Source organism: Grampus griseus (assembly GCF_964374135.1).
Source record: "Grampus griseus genome assembly, chromosome: 4".
In the NCBI taxonomy this organism is placed as follows: domain Eukaryota; kingdom Metazoa; phylum Chordata; class Mammalia; order Artiodactyla; family Delphinidae; genus Grampus; species Grampus griseus.
Genome location: NC_138997.1, coordinates 45,956,136 through 45,979,253, shown reverse-complemented (window position 1 = coordinate 45,979,253; position 23,118 = coordinate 45,956,136). Strand labels below are relative to the sequence as shown.

The window sequence follows — 23,118 nt, the reverse complement described above, 5'->3', positions numbered from 1 at the left end:
AACTTCTCAGTTTACTGCTGTGAATTCCATTGCAGTATTTTCTTATTCTCTTGTGTATATCTGTGATAATGTCTCCTTTCTCACTTCTAATTTTTCTTTACCTTCTTCAGGCTCATGAGATGAGTCTTTTATTCCTTCTTCAGACTCATGTTTTGCCATTTTAATGGTCTTTTTTTCTTCTTAAACTATTTATTTATTTGGCTGTGCCAGGTCTTAGTTGCAGCATGCAGAATCTTTTAGTTGCAGCACGTGGGATCTTTTAGTTGCAGCGTGCAGGATCTTTAGTTGCAGCATGCGAACCCACAGCTGCAGCATACGGGATATAGTTCCCTGACCAGGGATCAAACCCAGGCCCCCTGCATTGGGAGCGTGGAAGTCTTAGCCACTGGGCCACCAGCGAAGTCCCTTAATGGTTTTTTCAAAGAAACAGCTTTTCCATTTAATCTTTCTATTATGATTAATTTTTAAAATTTATTTCACTTTATCTTTATTTCTCTCTTATTGGTTTCTGTTGGCTTATCGATAGTATTTTTCTAACTTAAGATCAGTACTAAGTTCTTTACTTTTTGCATCTGTACTTTTAAAAATGAAGATTTTTTAAGGTTATAAATTGTCCTCTGAGTGCAGCTTTTGCTGTATCCCATTGATTCTGCTATATAATGTTTATTTTCATGATAATTTCAACTTTTGTTGCTGTTCATTCTTTTACTTTCTCTTGTTAATTTGCAAGTTCTATTGTTTTTCATTCATTAACCGTTACACTCCCTTTTCTAGCACTCAAAATCAAAACTGTATTTTTCTACTATTTTTATGAAAACCAGATATTAATGATCTGATGCATACTTTTCTTGCACCACGATGATTTTTTTTTCACTGCTTTCCCCCCACCCTCTCAATAAAATGCTAATTTTAGGATATTTTCACGTCCTTCACCCAGTCCTGTAAGATCTCTCCTCCAACTTCCAGGTTTTAATGAGAAAGTTTGGTACTTTCAGTTTCAGACTATTATTGTTATTTCCTTTTAGTCTGTTTTTTTCTATTGTAAAAATCCATATTTAGCATTTCCATCATGTATACAAGTCTTATAAATGTTGGAAAAAAGTCCAAATTACTACCTGTAAGGTTCTATGGGAAAGGTCCATGAGTTTCCTCTTGTATTGTGCAATTTTGGCCATAGTTGTAGTTTGATTCTTCTGTAATTCACCAATATCTTCAGATATGATCTGTTTTTTTAAAAAAAAATTTTTTAAGGTAAATCAAATATAGGTATCACAGCTATTTATCAGGTTTACCTATATGCAAAAAATGAGCCTAAGATTCATCTTTCAAAATATAAACTCCTTTCCTTTAAATCTCCTTTTATATTTCTTCCCCTTTTGTACATTTAAAAATTAAAAAGTACCGTTCAAAAATTTCTTTAGAGCTCCAGAAAATTTAGTGATGAGGCAAAGTGTATAGAAAAATAATATACTTGTTGGGCTTCCCTGGTGGCGCAGTGGTTGAGAGTCCGCCTGCTGATGCAGGGGACGCAGGTTTGTGCCCCGGTCTGGGAAGATCCCACATGCCACGGAGCGGCTGGGCCTGTGAGCCATGGCCACTGAGCCTGCGCGTCTGGAGCCTGTGCTCCGCAACGGGAGAGGCCACAACAGTGAGAGGCCCACGTACCGCAAAAAAAAAAATAAAATAATACACTTCAGAAATAATTAAGGAACTTGAAATAATACTGTAGAACAGAGCCAACAACCAGGCCATTAATGGAAAAAGTTAAGATCTATAAAGTGACATGCAGGAGGGGCCTAAAATGTAGTATATAGTCCAATATCAATTGTAAAGGAATATTATGGAGGGATATGCTCACAGTGGAGGGGAAAAGGAAGGATATCACACAACTGCAGACATTTTTATGTCTCTGGATCTTTGATTTGCTCTTTCCCTAGCCTGAAATCCTACTGTTCCACCTTATGGAAGTCTTAACCTCACAGAGTGAGTTAAAATCCTATTTAATTATAGCTTCCCAATCAAAATTAACCCCATTATTGTTCCTATCATAATTAATCATTCTATGACACTGGCTTACATTGAGATGTTATAAGTAAGAGGGTAAGAAGATTGTACAAGACATATTTTAGCATGTCTACCTACACATATCACCTTTTAAGGAAACTTTCCAATGCCAGGCCATGTTGAAGGGACAAAATTAGGTGACCATATTTTATATTACGTAACCCAGGCACCCTCCCCATCTCAGTTTTGAAAAGTTGGCAGGGCTTCTAGACAAAAAGAGTAATTATTCTTCTATACCAGCAATACTAAGAATAAAAGAAATGTTACCCACTCCCAGTATTTATTGACAAACACTAAAACAGTCTAGGAATTAACCAAGAAAAAATGCCTATGATTTTTAAAGAGCTTATTTTAAAAACTGTTACAAAGAACACGAGAGACCTCAATGAGTAAAGAAACAACATGTTCATAATGGAATAATTTAATATTATTATTTAATTATCTACAAATTATATATTTAATGCAATTCCAACTAAAATTCTAGCATTTTGATAAACTCATTCTAAAACTGTTATAGAAGAATGAAGATCCATAAAGAGCTTAAAAATGTGAAAAGAATGAAGATTGGAGATTCACTCTACCAAATATATTTAAGATATACTACAAAGCCATAAGAGTAAAAAAATGTGAAACTGATTTAAGAACAGACTACATCACATATATATGGGAACTTGGTTTGATAAATGCTTTCTTTGATAAATCATTGAAGAAAATAGTTTTTTTGTGAATGACATTGGAAAAACTGACCCACTATTTAGAGAAAGTTGGGTTCATATCACTTAGTATATATAAAGTGAACTCCACGAGGACAGACGACTCAAATGGGAAAGGTTAAAGTCTAAAATCATAGAAAAAAAAATATAGGAGACTCTAAGACCTTAGATGAGGAATGATTTCTTAAGCAAATGCCCAAAAAAGAAAACACAAGGCCAAAACAAACCAATGGATATCATTACATTAAAATTAAGGTTTTCATAAACAACAAGATCCTACTGTATAGCACAGGGAACTATATTCAATATCCTGTGATACACCATAATGCAAAAGAATATGAAAAACTATATATATATATATATATATGTAAAACTGAATCACTTTGCTGTATAGTAGAAATTAACAGAGCATTGTAAATCAACAACAACAAAATAAGGGTTTGCTGTTCAACTATGGACACTAAAGACAGAGTTAACAGATGAGAAAAGTAGGAGACATTTAAAATGATATAAACAGACTAGGGGTTAAAATCTATAATAAATGATGAACTCCTGAAATCCAAAAAGAAAAGACATGACGCCCAATAGAAAAACTGGACAAGATAGACTAGGTACATGCCATTCTATCTCTCCTGTTGAAGACAGCCGTAAAATGAACATAATGCATGGGCAACTACCTGAGGACTCTGAAAAATGAAAAGTGGCAGGAGGAAGAAGACACGAATTTGAAGTATCACTGAACCAGTGGTGAGTTTACCATTATTTTCCTCTCTGGCAGCCCCCCAAGTTTGGTTTCAACACGGCCCAAAACCTGGAAGTTTTGGGCTGTGTTGAAACCCAGCTCTAGCTCTAGTGCAAGGAAATACATTATGGTATCTAGAAAAGAGTTTCTCAGTTTTAACACTATTAATTCGGGCCAGATAATTCTTTGTTGGAGTGCTACTGTTCTGTACACTGTAGGATACTTATCAGAATCCTGGCTTCTACCCACTAGATGCTTGTAGCATCCCCCCAACTGCCCAGCTGTAACAACCAAAGAAGTCTCCAGATACTGCCAAATGTGCCCTGGGGGACAAAATCACCACCACCACAACCCCCAATGAGAACTACTGCCCTCGAGCAACCACTAAAAAAACTGATAGTTGAAATGACAATAAATTAAAAACAATACTAAAAAATGTCCAAATAACCCAGAAGAATGCAAAAAAGAGGAAAAATAGGAAGGAAAAATAGAGTGAACAGTTAACAATAAGATTGTAGGTCTAAATCTAAATTTTATGCTGTCTACAGAAAATGTACTTCAAATATGATAAACGTAGGTTAAAAGTAAAAGGATGGAGAAAGACATACCATACAAACACTAATCAAAAGAAAGCTGGAGTGGCTTTATGTTAATATCAGAGAAAGTAGACTTCCAGAGCAAAGAGGATTCCCAGGGATAAAGACGAACATTATGGAAAAATAAAAAGTATATATGCCAAAAAATGTAACAATCCTAGATACTTAGCTACTTAACAGCAAACCTTCAAAATACATGAAAGGAGAAAAAGACAAATCCACAATTGTAGCTGGAGACTTCAACTCTCCTCTTACAATAGAACTAGTAGACCAAAAAATCAGTAAGAATATAGAAAAACTGAACAATCTATCAAATGGATCTCACTGACATTAACAGAAAACTCCAAGAACAGCAGAATCCACATTCTTTTCATAGGCACGTGGGTTAAAAACCTTTACAAAGTTAAGGACTTCCCTGGTGGCGCAGTGGTTAAGAATCTGCCTGCCAATTCAGGGGACATGGGTTCAAGCTCTGGTCCTGGAAGATCCCACATGCCACGGAACAACTAAGCCCATGCGCCACAACTACTGAGCCTGTGCTCTAGAGCCCATAAGCCACAACTACTGAGCCTGTGTGCCGCAACTACTGAAGCCCATGCACCTAGAGCCCATGCTCCACAACAAGAGAAGCCACCGCAATGAGAAACCCACGCACCACAACAAAGAGCAGCCCCCACTCGCCACAACTAGAGAAAGCCCGCGTGCAGCAACGAAGACCCAATGCAGGGGGGACCTTGAAGATGGCGGAAGAGTAAGACGCGGAGATCACCTTCCTCCCCACAGATACAGCAGAAATACATCTACACGTGGAACAACTCCTACAGAACACCTACTGAAGCCTGGCAGAAGACCTCAGACCTCCCAAAAGGCAAGAAACTCCCCATGTACCTGGGTAGGGCAAAAGAAAAAACGAAAAAACAGAGACAAAAGAATAGGGACGGCACCTGCACCAGTGGGAGGGAGCTGTGAAGGAGGAAAAGTTTCCACACACTAGGAAGCCCCTTCACGGGTGGAGACTGCGGGAGGCGGAAGGGGGAGCTTCGAAGCCGCGGAGGAGTGCACAGCAACAGGTGCGGAGGGCAAAGCGGTAAGATTCCCGCACAGAGGATCGGTGCCGACCGGCACTCACCAGCCCGAGAGGCTTGTCTGCTCACCCGCCGGGGTGGACGGGGCTGCGAGGCTCGGGTTTCGGTTCCGGACGGAGCGCAGGGAGAGGACTGGGGTTGGCGGCTTGAACATAGCCTGAAGGGGTTAGTGCACCACGGCTAGCCGGGAGGGAGTTCGGGAAAAGTCTGCACCTGCCGAAGAGGCAAGAGACTTTTTCTTCCCTCTTTGTTTCCTGGTGCGCGAGGAGAGATTAAGAGCGCGGCTTAAAGGAACTCCAGAGACGGGCGCGAGCAGCGGCTAAAAGTGCGAACCCCAGAGACGGGCGCGAGGTGCGGCTAAAAGCGCGGACCCCAGAGACGGGCGCGAGGCGCGGCTAAAAGCGCGGACCCCAGAGACGGGCGGGAGACGCTAAGGCTGCTGCTGCCGCCACCAAGGGGCCTCTGTGCGAGTACAGGTCACTCTCCACACCCCTCTTCCGCGGAGCCTGTGCAGCCCGCCACTGCCAGGTTCCCGCGATCCAGGGACAACTTCCCTGGGAGAATGCACGGCGGGCCTCAGGCTGGTGCAACGTCACGCCGGCCTCTGCCGCCGCAGGCCCGCCCCGCACTCCGTGCCCCTCCCTCCCCCCCGCCCCCGGCCTGAGTGCGCCAGAGCCCCCGAATCAGCGGCTCCTTTAACCTTGTCCTGTCTGAGCAAAAAACAGACGCCGTCCAGCGACCTACACGCAGAGGCAGGGCCAAGTCCAAAGCTGAGCCCCGGTGAGCTGTGAGAACAAAGAAGAGAAAGGGAAATCTCTCCCAGCAGCCTCAGAAGCAGCGGATTAAAGCTCCACAATCAACTTGATATACCCTGCATCTGTGGAATACCTGAATAGACAACCAATCATCCCAAATTAAGGAGGTGGACTTTAGGATCAAGATCTATGATTTTTTTCCCCTTTTCCTCTTTTTGTGAATGTGTATGTGTATGCTTCTGTGTGAGATCTTGTCTGTATAGTCTTGCTTCCACCATTTGTCCTTGGGTTCTATCCGTCCATGGTTTTTTTAAAATTTTTTTCTTAATAATTAATTTTAATAACTTTATTATACTTTACCTTCATTCTTTCTTTCTTTCTTTCCTTCCTTTCTTCCCTCCTTTGGATAACGAATCATCCCAAATTGAGGAGGTGGTCTCTGAGAGCAAGATTTATGATTTTTCCCCCTTTACCTCTTTTTGTGAGGGTGTATGTGTATGCTTTTGTGTAAGATTTTGTCTGTATAGCTTTGCTTCCAACATTTGCCCTAAGGTTCTATCCGTCCCTTTTTTTTCTAAATATTTTTTAATTCAATAACTTTATTATACTTTATTTTATTTCTACTGTATCTTCTTTCTTTTTTCCTTCTTTCCCTCCTTCCTTCCTTCCTCCCTCCCTCCCTCCTTTCTTTCCTTCTTGCCTTCTTTCTTTCTTCCTTCCTTCCTTCCTTCCCTCCTTTCCTTCTTTCTTTCCTCATACCTCTACTAATTCTCTCTACTTTATCTCCCTTTTATTCTGAGCCGTGTGAATGAAAGGCTCTTGGTCCTCCAGCCAGGAGTCAGGGCTCTGCCTCTGAGGTAGGAGAGCCAACTTCAGGACACTGGTCAACAAGAGACCTCCCAGCTCCACATAATATCAAACGGCGAAAATCTCCCAGAGACCTCCATCTTAACACCAGCACCCAGCTTCACTCAACGACCAGCAAGCCATAGTGCTGGACAACCTATGCCAAACAACTAGCAAAACAGGAACACAACCCCACCCATTAGCAGAGAGCCTGCCTAAAATCATAATAAGGCCACAGACACCCCAAAACACACCACCAGACGTGAACCTGCCCACTAGAGAGACAAGATCCAGCCTCATCCACCACAACACAGGCACTAGTCCCCTCCACCAGGAAGCCTACACAACCCACTGAACCAACCTTAGCCACTGGGGACAGACACCAAAAACAGCGGGAACTACGAACCTGCAGCCTGCAAAAAGGAGACCCCAAACACAGTAAGATAAGCAAAATGAGAAGACAGAAAAACACACAGCAGATAAAGGAGCAAGATAAAAATGCCCCAGACCTAACAAATGAAGAGGAAATAGGCAGTCTACCTGAAAAAGAATTCAGAATAATGATAGTAAGGATGATCCAAAATCTTGGAAACAGAATGGACAAAATGCAAGAAACAGTTAACAAGGACCTAGAAGAAATAAAGATGAAACAAGCAACGATGAACAACACAATAAATGAAATTAAAAGTACTCTAGATGGGATCAAGAGCAGAATAACTGAGGCAGAAGAACGGATAAGTGATCTGGAAGATAAAACAGTGGAAATAACTACTGCAGAGCAGAATAAAGAAAAAAGAATGAAAAGAACTGAGGACAGTCTCAGAGACCTCTGGGACAACATTAAACGCACTAACATTTGAATTATAGGGGTTCCAGAAGAAGAAGAGAAAAAGAAAGGGACTGAGAAAATATTTGAAGAGATTATAGTTGAAAACTTCCCTAATATGGGAAAGGAAATAGTTAATCAAGTCCAGGAAGCACAGAGAGTCCCATACAGGATAAATACAAGGAGAAATACACCAAGACACATATTAATCAAACTGTCATAAATTAAATACAAAGAAAGCATATTAAAAGCAGCAAGGGAAAAACAACAAACAACACACAAGGGAATCCCCATAAGGTTAACAGCTGATCTCTCAGCAGAAACCCTACAAGTCAGAAGGGAGTGGCAGGACATACTGAAAGTGATGAAGGAGAAAAACCTGCAACCAAGACTACTCTACCCAGCAAGGATCTCATTCAGATTTGATGGAGAAATTAAAACCTTTACAGACAAGCAGAAGCTGAGAGAGTTCAGCACCACCAAACCAGCTTTACAACAAATGCTAAAGGAACTTCTCTAGACAAGAAACACAAAAGAAGGAAAAGACCTATAATAACAAACCCAAAACAATTTAGAAAATGGGAATAGAAACATACATATCGATAATTACCTTAAATGTAAATGGACTAAATGCTCCCACCAAAAGACACAGATTGGCTGAATGGATTCAAAAACAAGACCCATATATATGTTGTCTACAAGAGACCCACTTCAGACCTAGAGACACATACAGACTGAAAGTAAGGGGATGGAAAAAGATATTCCATGCAAATGGAAACCAAAAGAAAGCTGGAGTAGCAATTCTCATATCAGACAAAATAGACTTTAAAATAAGGACTATTAAAAGAGACAAAGAAGGACACTACATAATGATCAAGGGATCGATCCAAGAAGAAGATATAACAATTGTAAATATTTATGCACCCAACATACACCCATGGACAGATCATCCAAAATGAAAATAAATAAGGAAACACAAGCTTTAAATGATACATTAAACAAGATGGACTTAATTGATACTTATAGGACACTCCATCCAAAAACAACAGAATACACATTTTTCTCAAGTGCTCATGGAACATTCTCCAGGATAGATCATATCTTGGGTCACAAATCAAGCCTTGGTAAATTTAAGAAAATTGAAATTGTATCAAGTATCTTTTCTGACCACAACGCCGTGAGACTAGATATCAATTACAGGAAAAGATCTGTAAAAAATACAAACACATGGAGGCTAAACAATACACTACTTAATAATGAAGTGATCACTGAAGAAATCAAAGAGGAAATAAAAAAATACCTAGAAACAAATGACAATGGAGACACAATGACCCAAAACCTATGGGATGCAGCAAAAGCAGTTCTAAGGGGGAAGTTTATAGCAATACAAGCCCACCTTAAGAAGCAGGAAACATCTCGAATAAACAACCTAACCTTGCACCTAAAACAATTAGAGAAAGAAGAAGAAAAAAGCCCCAAAGTTAGCAGAAGGAAAGAAATCATAAAAATCAGATCAGAAATAAATGAAAAAGAAATGAAGGAAACAATAGCAAAGACAAATAAAACTAAAAGCTGGTCCTTTGAGAAGATAAACAAAATTGATAAACCATTAGCCAGACTCATCAAGAAAAAAAGGGAGAAGACTCAAATCAATAGAATTAGAAATGAAAAAGAAGTAACAACTGACACTGCAGAAATACAAAAGATCATGAGAGATTACTACAAGCAACTCTATGCCAATAAAATGGACAATCTGGAAGAAATGGACAAATTCTTAGAAAGGCACAACCTGCCAAGACTGAATCAGGAAGAAATAGAAAATATGAACAGACCAATCACAAGCACTGAAATTGAAACTGTAATTAAAAATCTTCCAACAAACAAAAGCCCAGGACCAGATGGCTTCTCAGGCAAATTCTATCAAACATTTAGAGAAGAGGTAACACCTATCCTCCTCAAACTCTTCCAAAATATAGCAGAGGGAGGAACACTCCCAAATTCCTTCTACGAGGCCACCATCACCTTGATACCAAAACCAGACAAGGATGTCACAAAGAAAGAAAACTACAGGCCAATATCACTGATGCACATAGATGCAAAAATCCTGAACAAAATACTAGCAAACAGAATCCAACAGCACATTAAAAGGATCATACACCATGATCAAGTGGGGTTTATTCCAGGAATGCAAGGATTCTTCAATATACGCAAATCTATCAATGTGATAAACCATATTAACAAATTGAAGGAGAAAAACCATATGATCATCTCAATAGATGCAGAGAAAGCTTTTGACAAAATTCAACACCCATTTATGATAAAAACCCTGCAGAAAGTAGGCATAGAGGGAACGTTCCTCAACATAATAAAGGCCATATTTGACAAGTCCACAGCAAACATCATCCTCAATGGTGAAAAACTGAAAGCATTTTCACTAAGATCAGGAACAAGACAAGGTTGCCTACTCTCACCACTATTATTCAACATAGTTTTGGAAGTTTTAGCCACAGCAATCAGAGAAGAAAAGGAAATAAAAGGAATCCAAATCGGAAAAGAAGAAGTAAAGCTGTCACTGTTTGCAGATGACATGATACTATCCATAGAGAATCCTAAAGATGCTACCGGAAAACTACTAGAGCTAATCAATGAATTTGGTAAAGTAGCAGGATACAAAATTAATGCACAGAAATCTCTGGCATTCCTATACACTAATGATGAAAAATCTGAAAGTGAAATCAAGAAAACACTCCCATTTACCACTGCAACAAAAAGAATAAAATATCTAGGAATAAACCTACCTAAGGATACAAAAGACCTGTATGCAGAAAATTATAAGACACTGATGAAAGAAATTAAAGATGATACAAATAGATGGAGAGATATACCATGTTCTTGGATTGGAAGAATCAACATTGTGAAAATGACTCTACTACCCAAAGCAATCTATAGATTCAATGCAATCCCTATCAAACTACCACTGGTATTTTTCACAGAACTAGAACAAAAAATCTCGCAATTTGTATGGAAACACAAAAGACCCCGAATAGCCAAAGCAATCTTGAGAACGAAAAAAGGAGCTGGAGGAATCAGGCTCCCTGACTTCAGACTATACTGCAAAGCTACAGTAATCAAGACAGTATGGTACTGGCACAAAAACAGAAAGATAGATCAATGGAACATGATAGAAAGCCCAGAGATAAACCCACGCACATATGGACACCTTATCTTTGATAAAGGTGGCAGGAATGTACAGTGGAGAAAGGACAGCCTCTTCAATAAGTGGTGCTGGGAAAACTGGACAGGTACATGTAAAAGTATGAGATTACTTTTAACACCATACACAAAAATAAGCTCAAAATGGATTAAAGACCTAAATGTAAGGCCAGAAACTATTAACTCTTAGAGGAAAACATAGGCAGAACACTCTATGACATAAATCACAGCAAGATCCTTTCTGACCCACCTCCTAGAGTAATGGAAATAAAAACAAAAATAAACAAATGGGACCTAATGAAATTTCAAAGCTTTTGCACAGCAAAGGGAGCCATAAGGAAGACCACAAGACAACCCTCAGAATGGGAGAAAATATTTGCAAATGAAGCAACTGACAAAGGATTAATCTCCAAAATTTACAAGCAGCTCAATAACAAAAAAACAAACAACCCAATCCAAAAACGGGCAGAAGACCTAAATAGACATTTCTCCAAAGAAGATATACAGACTGCCAACAAACACATGAAAGAATGCTCAACATCATTAATCATTAGAGAAATGCAAATCAAAACTACAATGAGATATCATCTCACACCAGTCAGAATGGCCATCATCAAAAAATCTAGAAACAATAAATGCTGGAGAGGGTGTGGAGAAAAGGGAACACTCTTGCACTGCTGGTGGGAATGTGAATTGGTTCAGCCACTATGGAGAACAGTATGGAGGTTCCTTAAAAAACTACAAATAGAACTACCATATGACCCAGCAATCCCTCTACTGGGCATATACCCTGAGAAAACCGTAATTCAAAAAGAGTCATGTACCAAAATGTTCATTGCAGCTCTATTTACAATAGCCCGGAGATGGAAACAACCTAAGTGCCCATCATCGGATGAATGGATAAAGAAGATGTGGCACATATATACAATGGAATATTACTCAGCCATAAAAAGAAACGAAATTGAGCTATTTGTAATGAGGTGGATAGACCTAGAGTCTGTCATACAGAGTGAAGTAAGTCAGAAAGAAAAAGACAAATACCGTATGCTAACATATATATATGGAATTTAAGAAAAAAAAATGTCATGAAGAACCTAGGGGTAAGACAGGAATAAAGACACAGATCTACTGGAGAACGGACTTGAGGATATGGGGAGGGGAAAGGGTGAGCTGTGACAGGGCGAGAGAGAATCATGGACATATACACACTAACAAACGTAGTAAGGTAGATAGCTAGTGGGAAGCAGCCGCATGGCACAGGGATATTGGCTCGGTGCTGTGTGACAGCCTGGAGGGGGGGGATAGGGAGGGTGGGAGGGAGGGAGACGCGAGGGAAGACATATGGGAACATATGTATATGTGTAACTGATTCACTTTGTTATAAAGCAGAAACTAACACACCATTGTAAAGCAATTATACCCCAATAAAGATGTTAAAAAAAAAAAAAGACCCCATGCAGCCAAAATAAATAAATAAATAAATTTATTTTTTAAAAAAACCTTTACAAAGTTAAAAGAATTGAAATCATACAAAGTTCTCTGACCATAACAGAATTAGACTAGAAAACAACAGAGTAACAGAAAAATCTCCAGACACTTGAATATGAAACAAGTCTAAATAATCCATTAGTCAAAAAAATCCAATAGTCAAATAGAACACTCAAGGGAAAAGAAAATATTTTTAATGAATCAAAGATGACAAATAGAACATTATGAAAATTTGGGGAATTCAGGTAAAGCAGCGCTTAGAAGGCAATTAATAGCATCAAATGCCTTTATCAGAAGTCTCAATAACCTAAGCTGCTACCTTAAGAAACTAGAAAAAAGAAGAGAAAAACCCAAAGCAAACAGAATAAAGGAAATGGTTATGAGCAAAAATTTATGAAACTGTAAACAGAAAATCAGAAGAAGAAAAAAATCAGCAAAACCAAGAACTTGTTCTTTGAAAAGTTCAATAAAATTGACAAACCTCTAGCAAGACTGATAAAAATAAAGAGAAATAATAGCTTCTTTGGCTTTACTTTGAAGAACTTTGGTCACACCCCATTTATAGTACTATGGACAACTCATTTAAAAAGTGATGCCAATAAATTCAGTGTATCCAGCCTAAGATACTAAGGCCTGGATGTCATGTCACATTAAAAAACTATGCTGGAATTTTTAGCCAGAGAAAATAATACTAAAAAGGAAGAATGATTATGAAGTTCAGATATCTGTAGGGCTATCATAGGAACATAGTGATTACCTACAAAACATGCCAGAGAAAACAGGTGTAAATTATAGCAAGGCAGATTCTGGATCAATATAAGAAAGAAAACTTGTATCAATTACAGCTGACAATGAAATGGGTTGCTTCATAAAACAGTAAGCTTTACATTACTCAAACAGAGTCCAAATGAATATCTAATTAGGAATTCCATATAAGAGAACATGGAGGTGATGTCTAAGCACCTTTAGGCATTTGATTACAAAAGTCTACTTCATAAAATATTAAGTAGATTTAAGCATTCAATAATTTAAATTTGCTTCATTAACCTACAAATTATAATACACTATGACAACATAATCATAATTGTAGCCTTCATTTTCAAAAGTGTTTAATAAAATAATATGCATTCTCTGGCTGGAACTGAAAATAACAGTCTAATTAATCTGTTAAAGTCAACAATTCTGGGACTTCCCTGGTGGCGCAGTGATTAAGAATCTGCCTGCCGATGCAGGGGACACAGGTTCGAGCCCTGGTCCGGGAAGATACCACATGTCGTAGAGCAACTAAGTCCGTGCGCCACAGCTACTGAGCCTGCGTTCTAGAGCCCACGAGCCACAACTACTGAAGCCTGTGCACCTAGAGCCTGTGCTCCGCAACAAGAGAAGCCACCGCAATGAGAAGACCGTGCACCGCAAAGAAGAGTAGCCCCACTTGCCGCAACTAGAGAAAGCCCGCATACAGCAACAAAGACCCAATGCAGCCATAAATATATAAATAAATAAATTTGTATTATATTAAAAAAGCCACAATTCCAAATTCATTGTTAAAATATATCAAATCAGGTTTACATGATTTTGGAGGCTCCATAATGAAGAAGTTATATAAAAGTATAATTGCTAATTTGCAGTATATACTGTATTATCTCCCCTAAGACAGAACAGTAACTAAAACACATGGTAAAAAGAAAGGTCTGTAACCCCTATACTACTCCTAGGGCCAGAGAACGAAGATAGATTCTTACATCTAATCTGGTCTGATGCTGCTTAGTCATCTGATCTTGAACCTTCAGTCTTCGAAGAAGTTCTTTGAAACCCACCATTGGTACAGGAATTAACCTGAAGAAATACAAGTGGTCAATTTTCAGACCTAAACCTATTATTACAAAATACACGGTAAGGTTTTCATAATAACACTCATGTAATTTCACTATATTTCTAGGGTTCGAAGGCAGATCTATGACTATGAAATCAACAATGTTACACCACAGAGATTTCACCTAACCTCCTTATTTTACGAATGAGGAAATACAGTTTGGTCAAAAACTGCATTATTAAATGCAAATATATAATTAGGGCACTAGTACTCAGATTTTAATGTTTTCACCACACTATGCTGCTTTACTATAATCAGCATTCTTTAAAAAGCAATGAAAAGGAAAATAAACTCACCTCGAATGTAAGAATTATAGTTAACAGCTTGCATTTGTTTGCTTCCCTGGTAGTAAATATTAGTTCTTATATGAAAGCAAGATGAAGATACACTTACTTTTCAGAATCAGGGTTATCCACCTTGGCTTGTTCCCAGATAATTGGATCAACACCTACCACAAAGAAGAAATATTTTTTCTAAAAGGTACTATTTTCCATTTTTATAATATTTGTATGGGAAAAGCCCTGCTAAAGTAAGACACAAAACCTAGAAGCTGTAATGAAAAATGATTGTCAAATATGACCACAACAACAAAAAATTGTAGGATAAAGCTAAATAAAAAAGTGACTTGAAAGCAAATATCTATAACCTATAGGGTAATAGATTAACCTCCAGAATATAGAAAGAGCCCCTCTAAATCAGAAAGACAAAAAATTTAATAGAAAATGGGCAAACGACATGAATAGGTAATTCACAAAAATTATAAACATGGGACTAATAAACATACAAAAAGCTGGTCAACTTTAGTAGTAATCAGGGAAATGCAAATGAAAATATTAATTTTTTGCCATCAGAGTGGCAAAATTAAAGACTGATAATCTCCATTGTTGGCAAAAATAGAGCAGAATGAGAAAACATTAGAAATATTAAAAATATGAGGAAAAGTAACACATTCCTGTTATGAATGTAAATGGTAGAACTTCCCCTGGAGAGCCATTTGGCAGTTCTAACAATATGTTAAGTACAGTCATCCCTCTGGCATCCACAGAGAATAGGGTTCAGGCCCACCCCACTCCTTGGGGATGCTCAAGTCCCTTGTAAAAAATAGCGTAGTTTTTGCGTATAATCTACAGCCATCCTACCATACGCTTTAAATCATTTGTAGGTTACTTATAATATCGAATACAATGTAAATGCTTTGTAAATAGCTGCCAAGGCGCCGCAATTCAAATTTTGTTTTTTGGAACTTCCTAAAATCTTTTTTCTCCTATTTTGGAGCTGTGGTTAGTTGAATGTGCAAATGCAGAACCTGCAGATGTGGAACTCCCAGATACAGAGGGCTGACTGTATACATAATCTTGACTCAAAAATTTCAGTACCAGAGATTATTCTAAAAAAATACACACCTATGTGTTCTAAGACATATTTACAAGGATGTTAATTGTTGCATAGTTTATAACAGTAAAAGGTGGAAACAACCTAGAGGTTAAATTCAGTAAGGTACATCCACAGTATTCCACGCAGCTTTTAAAAAGAATAAGATTTATCTTTATGTACTGACATGGAAAATACTAAGAAATACTATAAGTAAAAAGGCAGGTTGCAGTAAATGTATAGTGCAGAATACTTTTTTCAAGGACTTAGTATACATATGCTTACATTAAAATTACAGATAAAGTATTAATAAAGTTCAATAAATTATTGATAATAGTTACTTCTATGGAAGAGAGGTAAAGATCTATCACACTGTCAATCTAGAAACTTTTATGGTGAGAACACATTCAGGTTTTACTTGAATACTTAGTTAAGAGATAAGACAAAAATAAAATACTAAGATTACATTGTCTTTGGGTAGATGGAGTATGGACTATTTTTCTTTAGTTCATCATTGCCCAAATTTCTAACAAACATACTAGCTATATAATAGAAAAAACTAAATGAATGAATACAATAAAAACATTCAAAACTATGTCCCAAATAAGCAGACACAATAAGCTGACACTGGTGTTATTAATATTAATAACCAAGCAACACCTCCCAAAATAGAGGAAGCATGTATTTCTAAATTTTTCATTTCCTCAACTCCATGACTCTGGAAACATACCAGCAGGAGGATTCTGTAAAAGCTGTTTGATCTGTGCAGGAGAAAGTTCTGTTCTAGTCATAGAAAGGGTTACACCAAGTTGCTGCAACTGTGTTTTTATATTGGTTTGTTCAAAATGGGCATATAGTGTTGTAGCTGGAACTCTTCTTGAAGTACCATTTGGAGAACGCTCAACAACATAAATGACAACTTCTGTCCTGGGGGAAAGATAACCAAGTTATAAAATACGGAGCATGTAACTCACAGCCACAAATATCAATGCAGCATGTGATTTTAGAAGGGTGTTAGCTGAATTCAGAAGCACCCTTCTAAATTAAAGGGTGCTAAATAAAGTTAAAATGACGTAGGCAAGTAAGATATTATCTATAAAAGGTATGCTTAGCTACAAAGTCCTATGTAAATGTTATTTTTTTTTTTTCCCCAGAATTGAGAAGTGCCTTGGAGATTCTGTTGAAGTTTATGGGCTGCTTCATTGCAATTTAGTCCAAAAAGTAAAATCTGATTTCAGTTATTATATCTCACTGGTAACAATAATTCTTCTAACCCAAGATATCCTAAAGCAAATGTCTTGCCACTAAGCATGATAATTATACATAGGACAAGGGAAGTTAACCATATTTATCCATAAATGAACATGTACAGTAATCAGTTAAAACATTCCAATGTCTTTGTGGCCCCTAATTTGCATACAACCATAATTAAGTTTCCTCCTGTTTCTGAATAAGAAATCTAAGAAATTATTAGCATCTAATAAGAAACGCAAGATTAAGAAAAAAGCTTTTAAACAAATGCTTCTATAAATACTGAAGAATCACTAGCTGAGAAATATTCTGCTTTGAGATTTAATTTGGGCTTTAGCAACAAAAACACTTTTGATCACTCTCTTTGGATCAAGGCACACAGAAATATATAGTATATTTAATGTATACTTACTGATCATCTGGCAATGTTTTAATGCCCTCTACATTTACAGTAAGGGTCTGGTTTCCTCCCAAAACTTTATGCAATGATTCTACCAATTGCTGTTGCTGGCTTCGAATATCTGTTTCTTTTTTGTTGAAAACTAAAACCACTAGCCCATCTTCATCTTTATTATTGGGCATACAACTATAACCTACTGCCTGTGGAATGACAAAACAAAGAATATCAAAAACACGTACAGATCTCAAATCACGTGTTTAATATTAACAGCTTAACATCTGCTAAAACAGGGAAAACAGCTTAATGTCTGGTAATGAAGGGAATATGTAATGATTCTATCCATAACTCTGTGCCCTAGGAGGTCACACAATTATAAAGAGAAACTTTCTAACCCAAGAATAACATAAACTTAGAGAAATTAAAATGTCCTCTTCCACAGAGTAACTAAATAGCTTTCTCCTCTGAAAAACTTTGATATCCATCATTGTTGGGTGTTTCCGAACACTGTGGAAACAACCCTGCATGCCATAAAAATGACTGCAAAAGTCATGGACCAAAATGTAATTTACTTTATTATATATCTGACCCATGGAATCTTAAGCGAAGTTTATATAAAGATATATAAAGAAATGTCTACCAAATAAATACTTTTAAAGTACCATAATAACACTGTCAACTTATAAATGCTATAAACAATGTCTACATTATTTTATGGTTTCATGTAATACAAAAGTTTATGAAACAGGTTAGTATTTTACATGTATTAAATGACAAACTATACCTTTCTAAAGAATTACTCTTTTAGACATAAGCCTTTTTTCTCTTTTGTCACCACTTATAATGCAATTTTTAAAAAGAATTTAAATTCACTCTGTATTAGTTCATTATGCATTTTACCATATGTATGTTAATATATCAATTAAAGAAAGAAAAAAATTAAATTGTTATATTCAACCTATGTCTATTATATACCTCTTAGTCACTACACAAGAGTATTAAAATTTCAACTATATACACTCAAAAGGTATACTTTCTTTTTGTAGAGTGATGAGATAAAGAGATATTCCCTAACAAGATGGGTTGGTCACTTTCTGTTGTTTAACCATGTTCAAGGGTCTGATCCTCAGCCTTGCAACTCCAAACACCAGCCTATGTACACATTGATTAAGTTTAAGAGACTGACATAGGCCAACAAAACTTAAAAGAGGCTCACGTATAAACTGGATTGAAATACGTTAATTTTTTACGAAAAACGCATCACCAAGTTGACCTAAATCTCACTGGCTGATAAGCAGAATCTCTGAGAAGTTAAATTCAAATGAGAAAGTTGTTTGGTAGGCATGGAATCAGAGCAAAGAAAACATACTATGATGTTGTAGTACTGGCTTTGGCAGTCAGCCATAATAGTGACAACAGTATACATACCAAGCAGAAGAGTTACTCTGATATGCTGTTTAGGGTATACTTTCCAGGGCAATATTAGATGAAAACCACTAAATTCTAGTTTTGGGGCTCCCCTTTATAGGTGCCAAGCAGACCATTTCCCCTCTGTTAACATTTTTTCCTGCTATAAATTACATTCTAGTCACACCTTCCTTCAGTCATATTCTAGTCATCTCAATCACACATATGTTAAGAAATCACTTCAATTTTATAGTTTTTGTACTTTTAAAAGGAAAGTGTTACTGTACCATGTTCAAGGAGTACTAAAAAACCAAGCAATTGTTTTCTTAGTATTATTTTAATCCAAATATCACATTTCCTCGTACACTCTTCAAGTGAAGATCAAAAGCAGTATTAATACCTTAAAACGGCAAAATGGGTTTTCCTGTGTGAATTCCACTGGTGGAATGTTACTGTTGAAATATCCTTTTCCTGTTCCCCAAAAGGCCTGTAGTTGATTCCATTTTGCCAAAATAGCATCTCTCTCATCTCCCAGTAGTGTTGGAGCAGAAAGAGCACTTGCAGTATTTATCAGTTGGTTGGACTGGGCAGGAGCTTGTGTAGGCTGGCTGAAGAGACCACCTAATGCTAAAAATGAACCCCAAAATTAGTTTTTCAAAAAAAGAATCAATCAATTCAGGTCCTAGATATGGTAAGCAGAATATCCCCCACCCCAAGAGATCCACATCCTAATCCCCAGAACCTGTAAATATGTTACCTTGTACAGCAAAAGGGACTTTGCAGATGTGATTAAATTAACTAAACTGAGATTATCCTGGATTATCAGAGTGGGTTCAACATAATATTCGGGCTCTTTAAAAGGGAAGAGGGAGGTCAGAGTCAAAGTGAGATTTGAAGATGCTATGCCGCTGGCTTTGAAGATGGAGGAAGGAGCTATAAGCTAAGAAATGGAGACTCTAGAAGCTGGACAAGGCAAGGGGATGGATTCTCCCCACAGCCTCCAGAAGTAACACAGTCCTATCAACACCTTGATTTTAGCTCAGTGAAATTTAGTTCTGGATTTCTGATCTCCAGCACTGTAAGGTAATATGTTTTAAGCCACTAAGTTTGTGATGCTTTGTTATGGCAATAATAGGAAAGTAATATGCTAGAACAATCCTTATAGTGTTAAACTCGCATTTCTGATATCATCTTAATACAATTAATTCCATTAAACACAATTTAGACCCATGATATTAATATTAGACCCACAGCGAAAAAAGGGTAAAGTCTGTGAAGTTGCAGAATTGTTTTTTTAAACAACCTTTACCACTGTTACAGTTGTATAATATATAGAAATTGGAGGACACAAAATAAGCAAAAAGAATCATTATATCAATGTTATGTCAATATCAGCTTAATAAACAATTTCCTTCTCTTAGTGCAAAGAAATATATAGTAAAAAAAACAACAAACGGGCAAATCCTAAGCCAAAGATTTAGCTGGCTGTGTAACTTTGGACAAGTTACTTATTCTGTGTTAAAATTTCTCCAATAAAAGAAGGGCTGAGTTGTTAGATCAGATCAGTATTTCCAAAGTGCTAGATAAGTAAATAACCTTGGTACATGAAATTATCTTGTCAAGCAACAGTTGAGTCACCAGATGGACTAAATCATATGACAAAAACTTCTCTTTTAATTATCTGATTTTATATATATATATATATATATATTTTTTTTTTTTTTTGTGGTACGCGGGCCTCTCACTGTTGTGGCCTCTCCCGTTGTAGAGCACAGGCTCCGGACGCACAGGCTCAGCGGCCATGGCTCACGGGCCCAGCCGCTCCGCGGCACCTGGGATCTTCCCGGATCGGGGCACGAACCCGTGTCCCCTGCATCGGCAGGCGGACTCTCAACCACTGCGCCACCAGGGAAGCCCTGATTATATATATTTTTAAAGTCTCAGTTTGGTGCTAGTATGCCTTTAATGCCTCGTGTCATCACTTATCTCACATTTTAACAAAGGGGAGCACAAATCTAAGACTAGGAGCTTAAAGCAAAGGTATCTAGTTAGAATTTATTAACACTATTATATTTACTGTGGACTTAAGTTCAATTATTGTTTCTTTATAAAGAAACAACAGCTATAGCAAGTGATACTGGTTTTCCATTTATAGCAATAGTTTGGATTTTCCTTTCAAAATAAACATATTAAATGTTTAAAAGTAAACTGATTTAAAGAAAATTCTCTAATAATACAAATGGTATGTAGATAAAAGAAAAATCATGAATACCAAAATGACCTGAGTTTTAGGACCACTATATTAGATGATATTTAAGTTTTCTTTCAGCTTTAAAGATTGCAAGTACCACAAGGCCAATGGGGCTTCTACAGGGCTAGAGAGGGGCTGCTGTTACTCTCAACGTGAGTATTATTAATTCCCAAATGGGCATTTATGAAAATGGTAGGGAAGTGGATTAGAAGCCAGGAGACTTGAATCCTGATTTGCTATATGCTCACTATGCAGCTTCTGACAAGAAATTCCTAGGTTTTATCTTCCTCAACTTTTAAATAAGATTAACAAACTATCATCTATACTAATTTACACTTCACACTAGATTCCAACCACACTAGTCTACTCAGAGCTCACTAGCTGGAAGGCATTTGAGAAACTCAAATAACAAAATCCTACAGATGCTTTTAAAGCCTTAGCATATTAGATTTCTCACACCTTTCTACCTTCTCAGGCCCTCATGCTGTTGATTATTCATTCCTTCAATCCTCAGAGAAAATCTTCAACTTTCACTGAATACACATCCTTCTTGAAAAACTCTTCTCCCTTAGATTTCCTGACAATGCAGTCTCTCCTGGTTTTATATATCATACACATATACATACATGCATGTTTTCATTCATTCATTCACCATGCATTCATTCAACAAATATTTACTGAGTATCCCTTAAGTGTCAGACATAGAGGCAAACACTAAGGATATGGTGGTAAACAGGACTGGTTCTTTAAACAAACTGAGCATATCAAACAAATATTAACAGTTGTGATAAGTGCCTCGAAGTAGAGGCTCTGAGAGTCCTAAATGAGGGAGCTAATCAAACTTGGGGCAGGAGGGTTAAGAGAAGGCTGTCCCATAAGAACTTCAGCTAAGGTCTAAAGGAAGTAGTCAGCCAGGCCATGGGGTAGCGTCAAGAAGAACAGCATGTGCAAAATCTGTGTCAAAGAGGAGGGGACGATGAGCTGGCAAAAGGAATACGGAGTACTAAACAATAGGGTAAGAGAAAAAAAAGACCAGACTATGATTGAAGTTGAGGGCTCACATTGGCCAAAAATGTGACAATTTGAGCATCAAAAAGAATAATGAATACATCCAACTCACACACACTCAATTTACTAAATCTCACGCATTCAAAATGATAATTTTTAAAAGTAAAAATCAAAAATTCAGAAAAATCTCAACACCCTGGACACCACTGGAAATAATCAGGCCACCAACCACTTCTTACAAAAACTGTCAGTTAAAAAGAAAGAATTTATCCTGCCTTTCCTACACAGATTCCATTTCAGGGTGACCAAGCAGTCTAGGGGGAATGAAGAAAAACTTTTACAGAAGACTTTCAGTGTGGAAGAGAGGGCAGAACTAGAAAATCACTAACTCCTAATTTTGCAACTCCTAATAAAATAACTGATTGAGGCAATGACCATCAATGAATGAAACCATTAGGTTAAAGACTGATGGGGAACTTTACAAGACAGACTGGCTCTCACCACCTGAACCCACTGATCAATCTTTGCATCTCTAAAAGAGATGGCCTCATAATGTGATACAATAGGAAGCACACAGCACCACCCGCAAAGTATTCATGCCAAAAAGTCAAACTTAAATCTAATAAAGTACCTAAAGCTAACTTCATTTACCAGAAATATGGGGCATAAAGTCAAATGATTCTACAAGGAAAAAAATTTAGACTGGGGGATATTTCACAGGACAACTGGTCCAGTTTCTGTAACAATTCATGAGTGGGGTGAAAAAAAAAACGCAAGCAGGGAATTCTCTATACTAAAAAGAAGCTTAAGAGACCTTGTTTAGATCATGATTCAAATAAACCAACTGAAGAAAACTTTACTGAGACATATGGGGAAATCTGATTAAGGATGATACCAAGGAATTAGTAATTGTGCGTTGGAATGACTCCATGTTTTTAAAGAGAGAAGCACAGTAAAGCAGTAAAGTAAGGGTGAAATTACATGTTTGGGATTGGCTTTAAAGTACTGATACTTTCAAAAAAAAAGAAGGGGGGAAGGAGGATATAGATAAAACAAATGTGGCAAGTTCTGACTTTTGTTGAATCTATTTGGTACAACATGGGGTCATTTTACTATTTTTGTATTAGAATTTTTCACAATTAAAGAACAGCAGATGTTCATTGGATTTGAGATGATTAATGACCATAACTATTTGACTGGGTAAAGAAAGAAGAAAACAGATTAGTGTGGGC

At 37.3% G+C, this 23,118-nt stretch overlaps 1 protein-coding gene across 2 annotated transcripts in view; it reads right to left on the bottom strand.

Moving 5' to 3' along the window:
• The window catches only part of NUP54 (nucleoporin 54), a 37,387-nt gene that overhangs the window by 6,043 nt on the left and 8,226 nt on the right, over positions 1-23,118 (bottom strand). For both annotated transcript variants that reach the window (XM_082653219.1, XM_082653220.1), the window contains 6 exons: positions 19,028-19,254; positions 17,236-17,423; positions 16,303-16,499; positions 14,595-14,649; positions 14,071-14,164; positions 1,116-1,223 (listed from right to left, as the gene is read on the bottom strand). In XM_082653219.1, the coding sequence (XP_082509345.1) occupies positions 1,116-1,223; positions 14,071-14,164; positions 14,595-14,649; positions 16,303-16,499; positions 17,236-17,423; positions 19,028-19,254 (869 nt within the window). The remainder of the gene's footprint in view (positions 1-1,115; positions 1,224-14,070; positions 14,165-14,594; positions 14,650-16,302; positions 16,500-17,235; positions 17,424-19,027; positions 19,255-23,118) is intronic.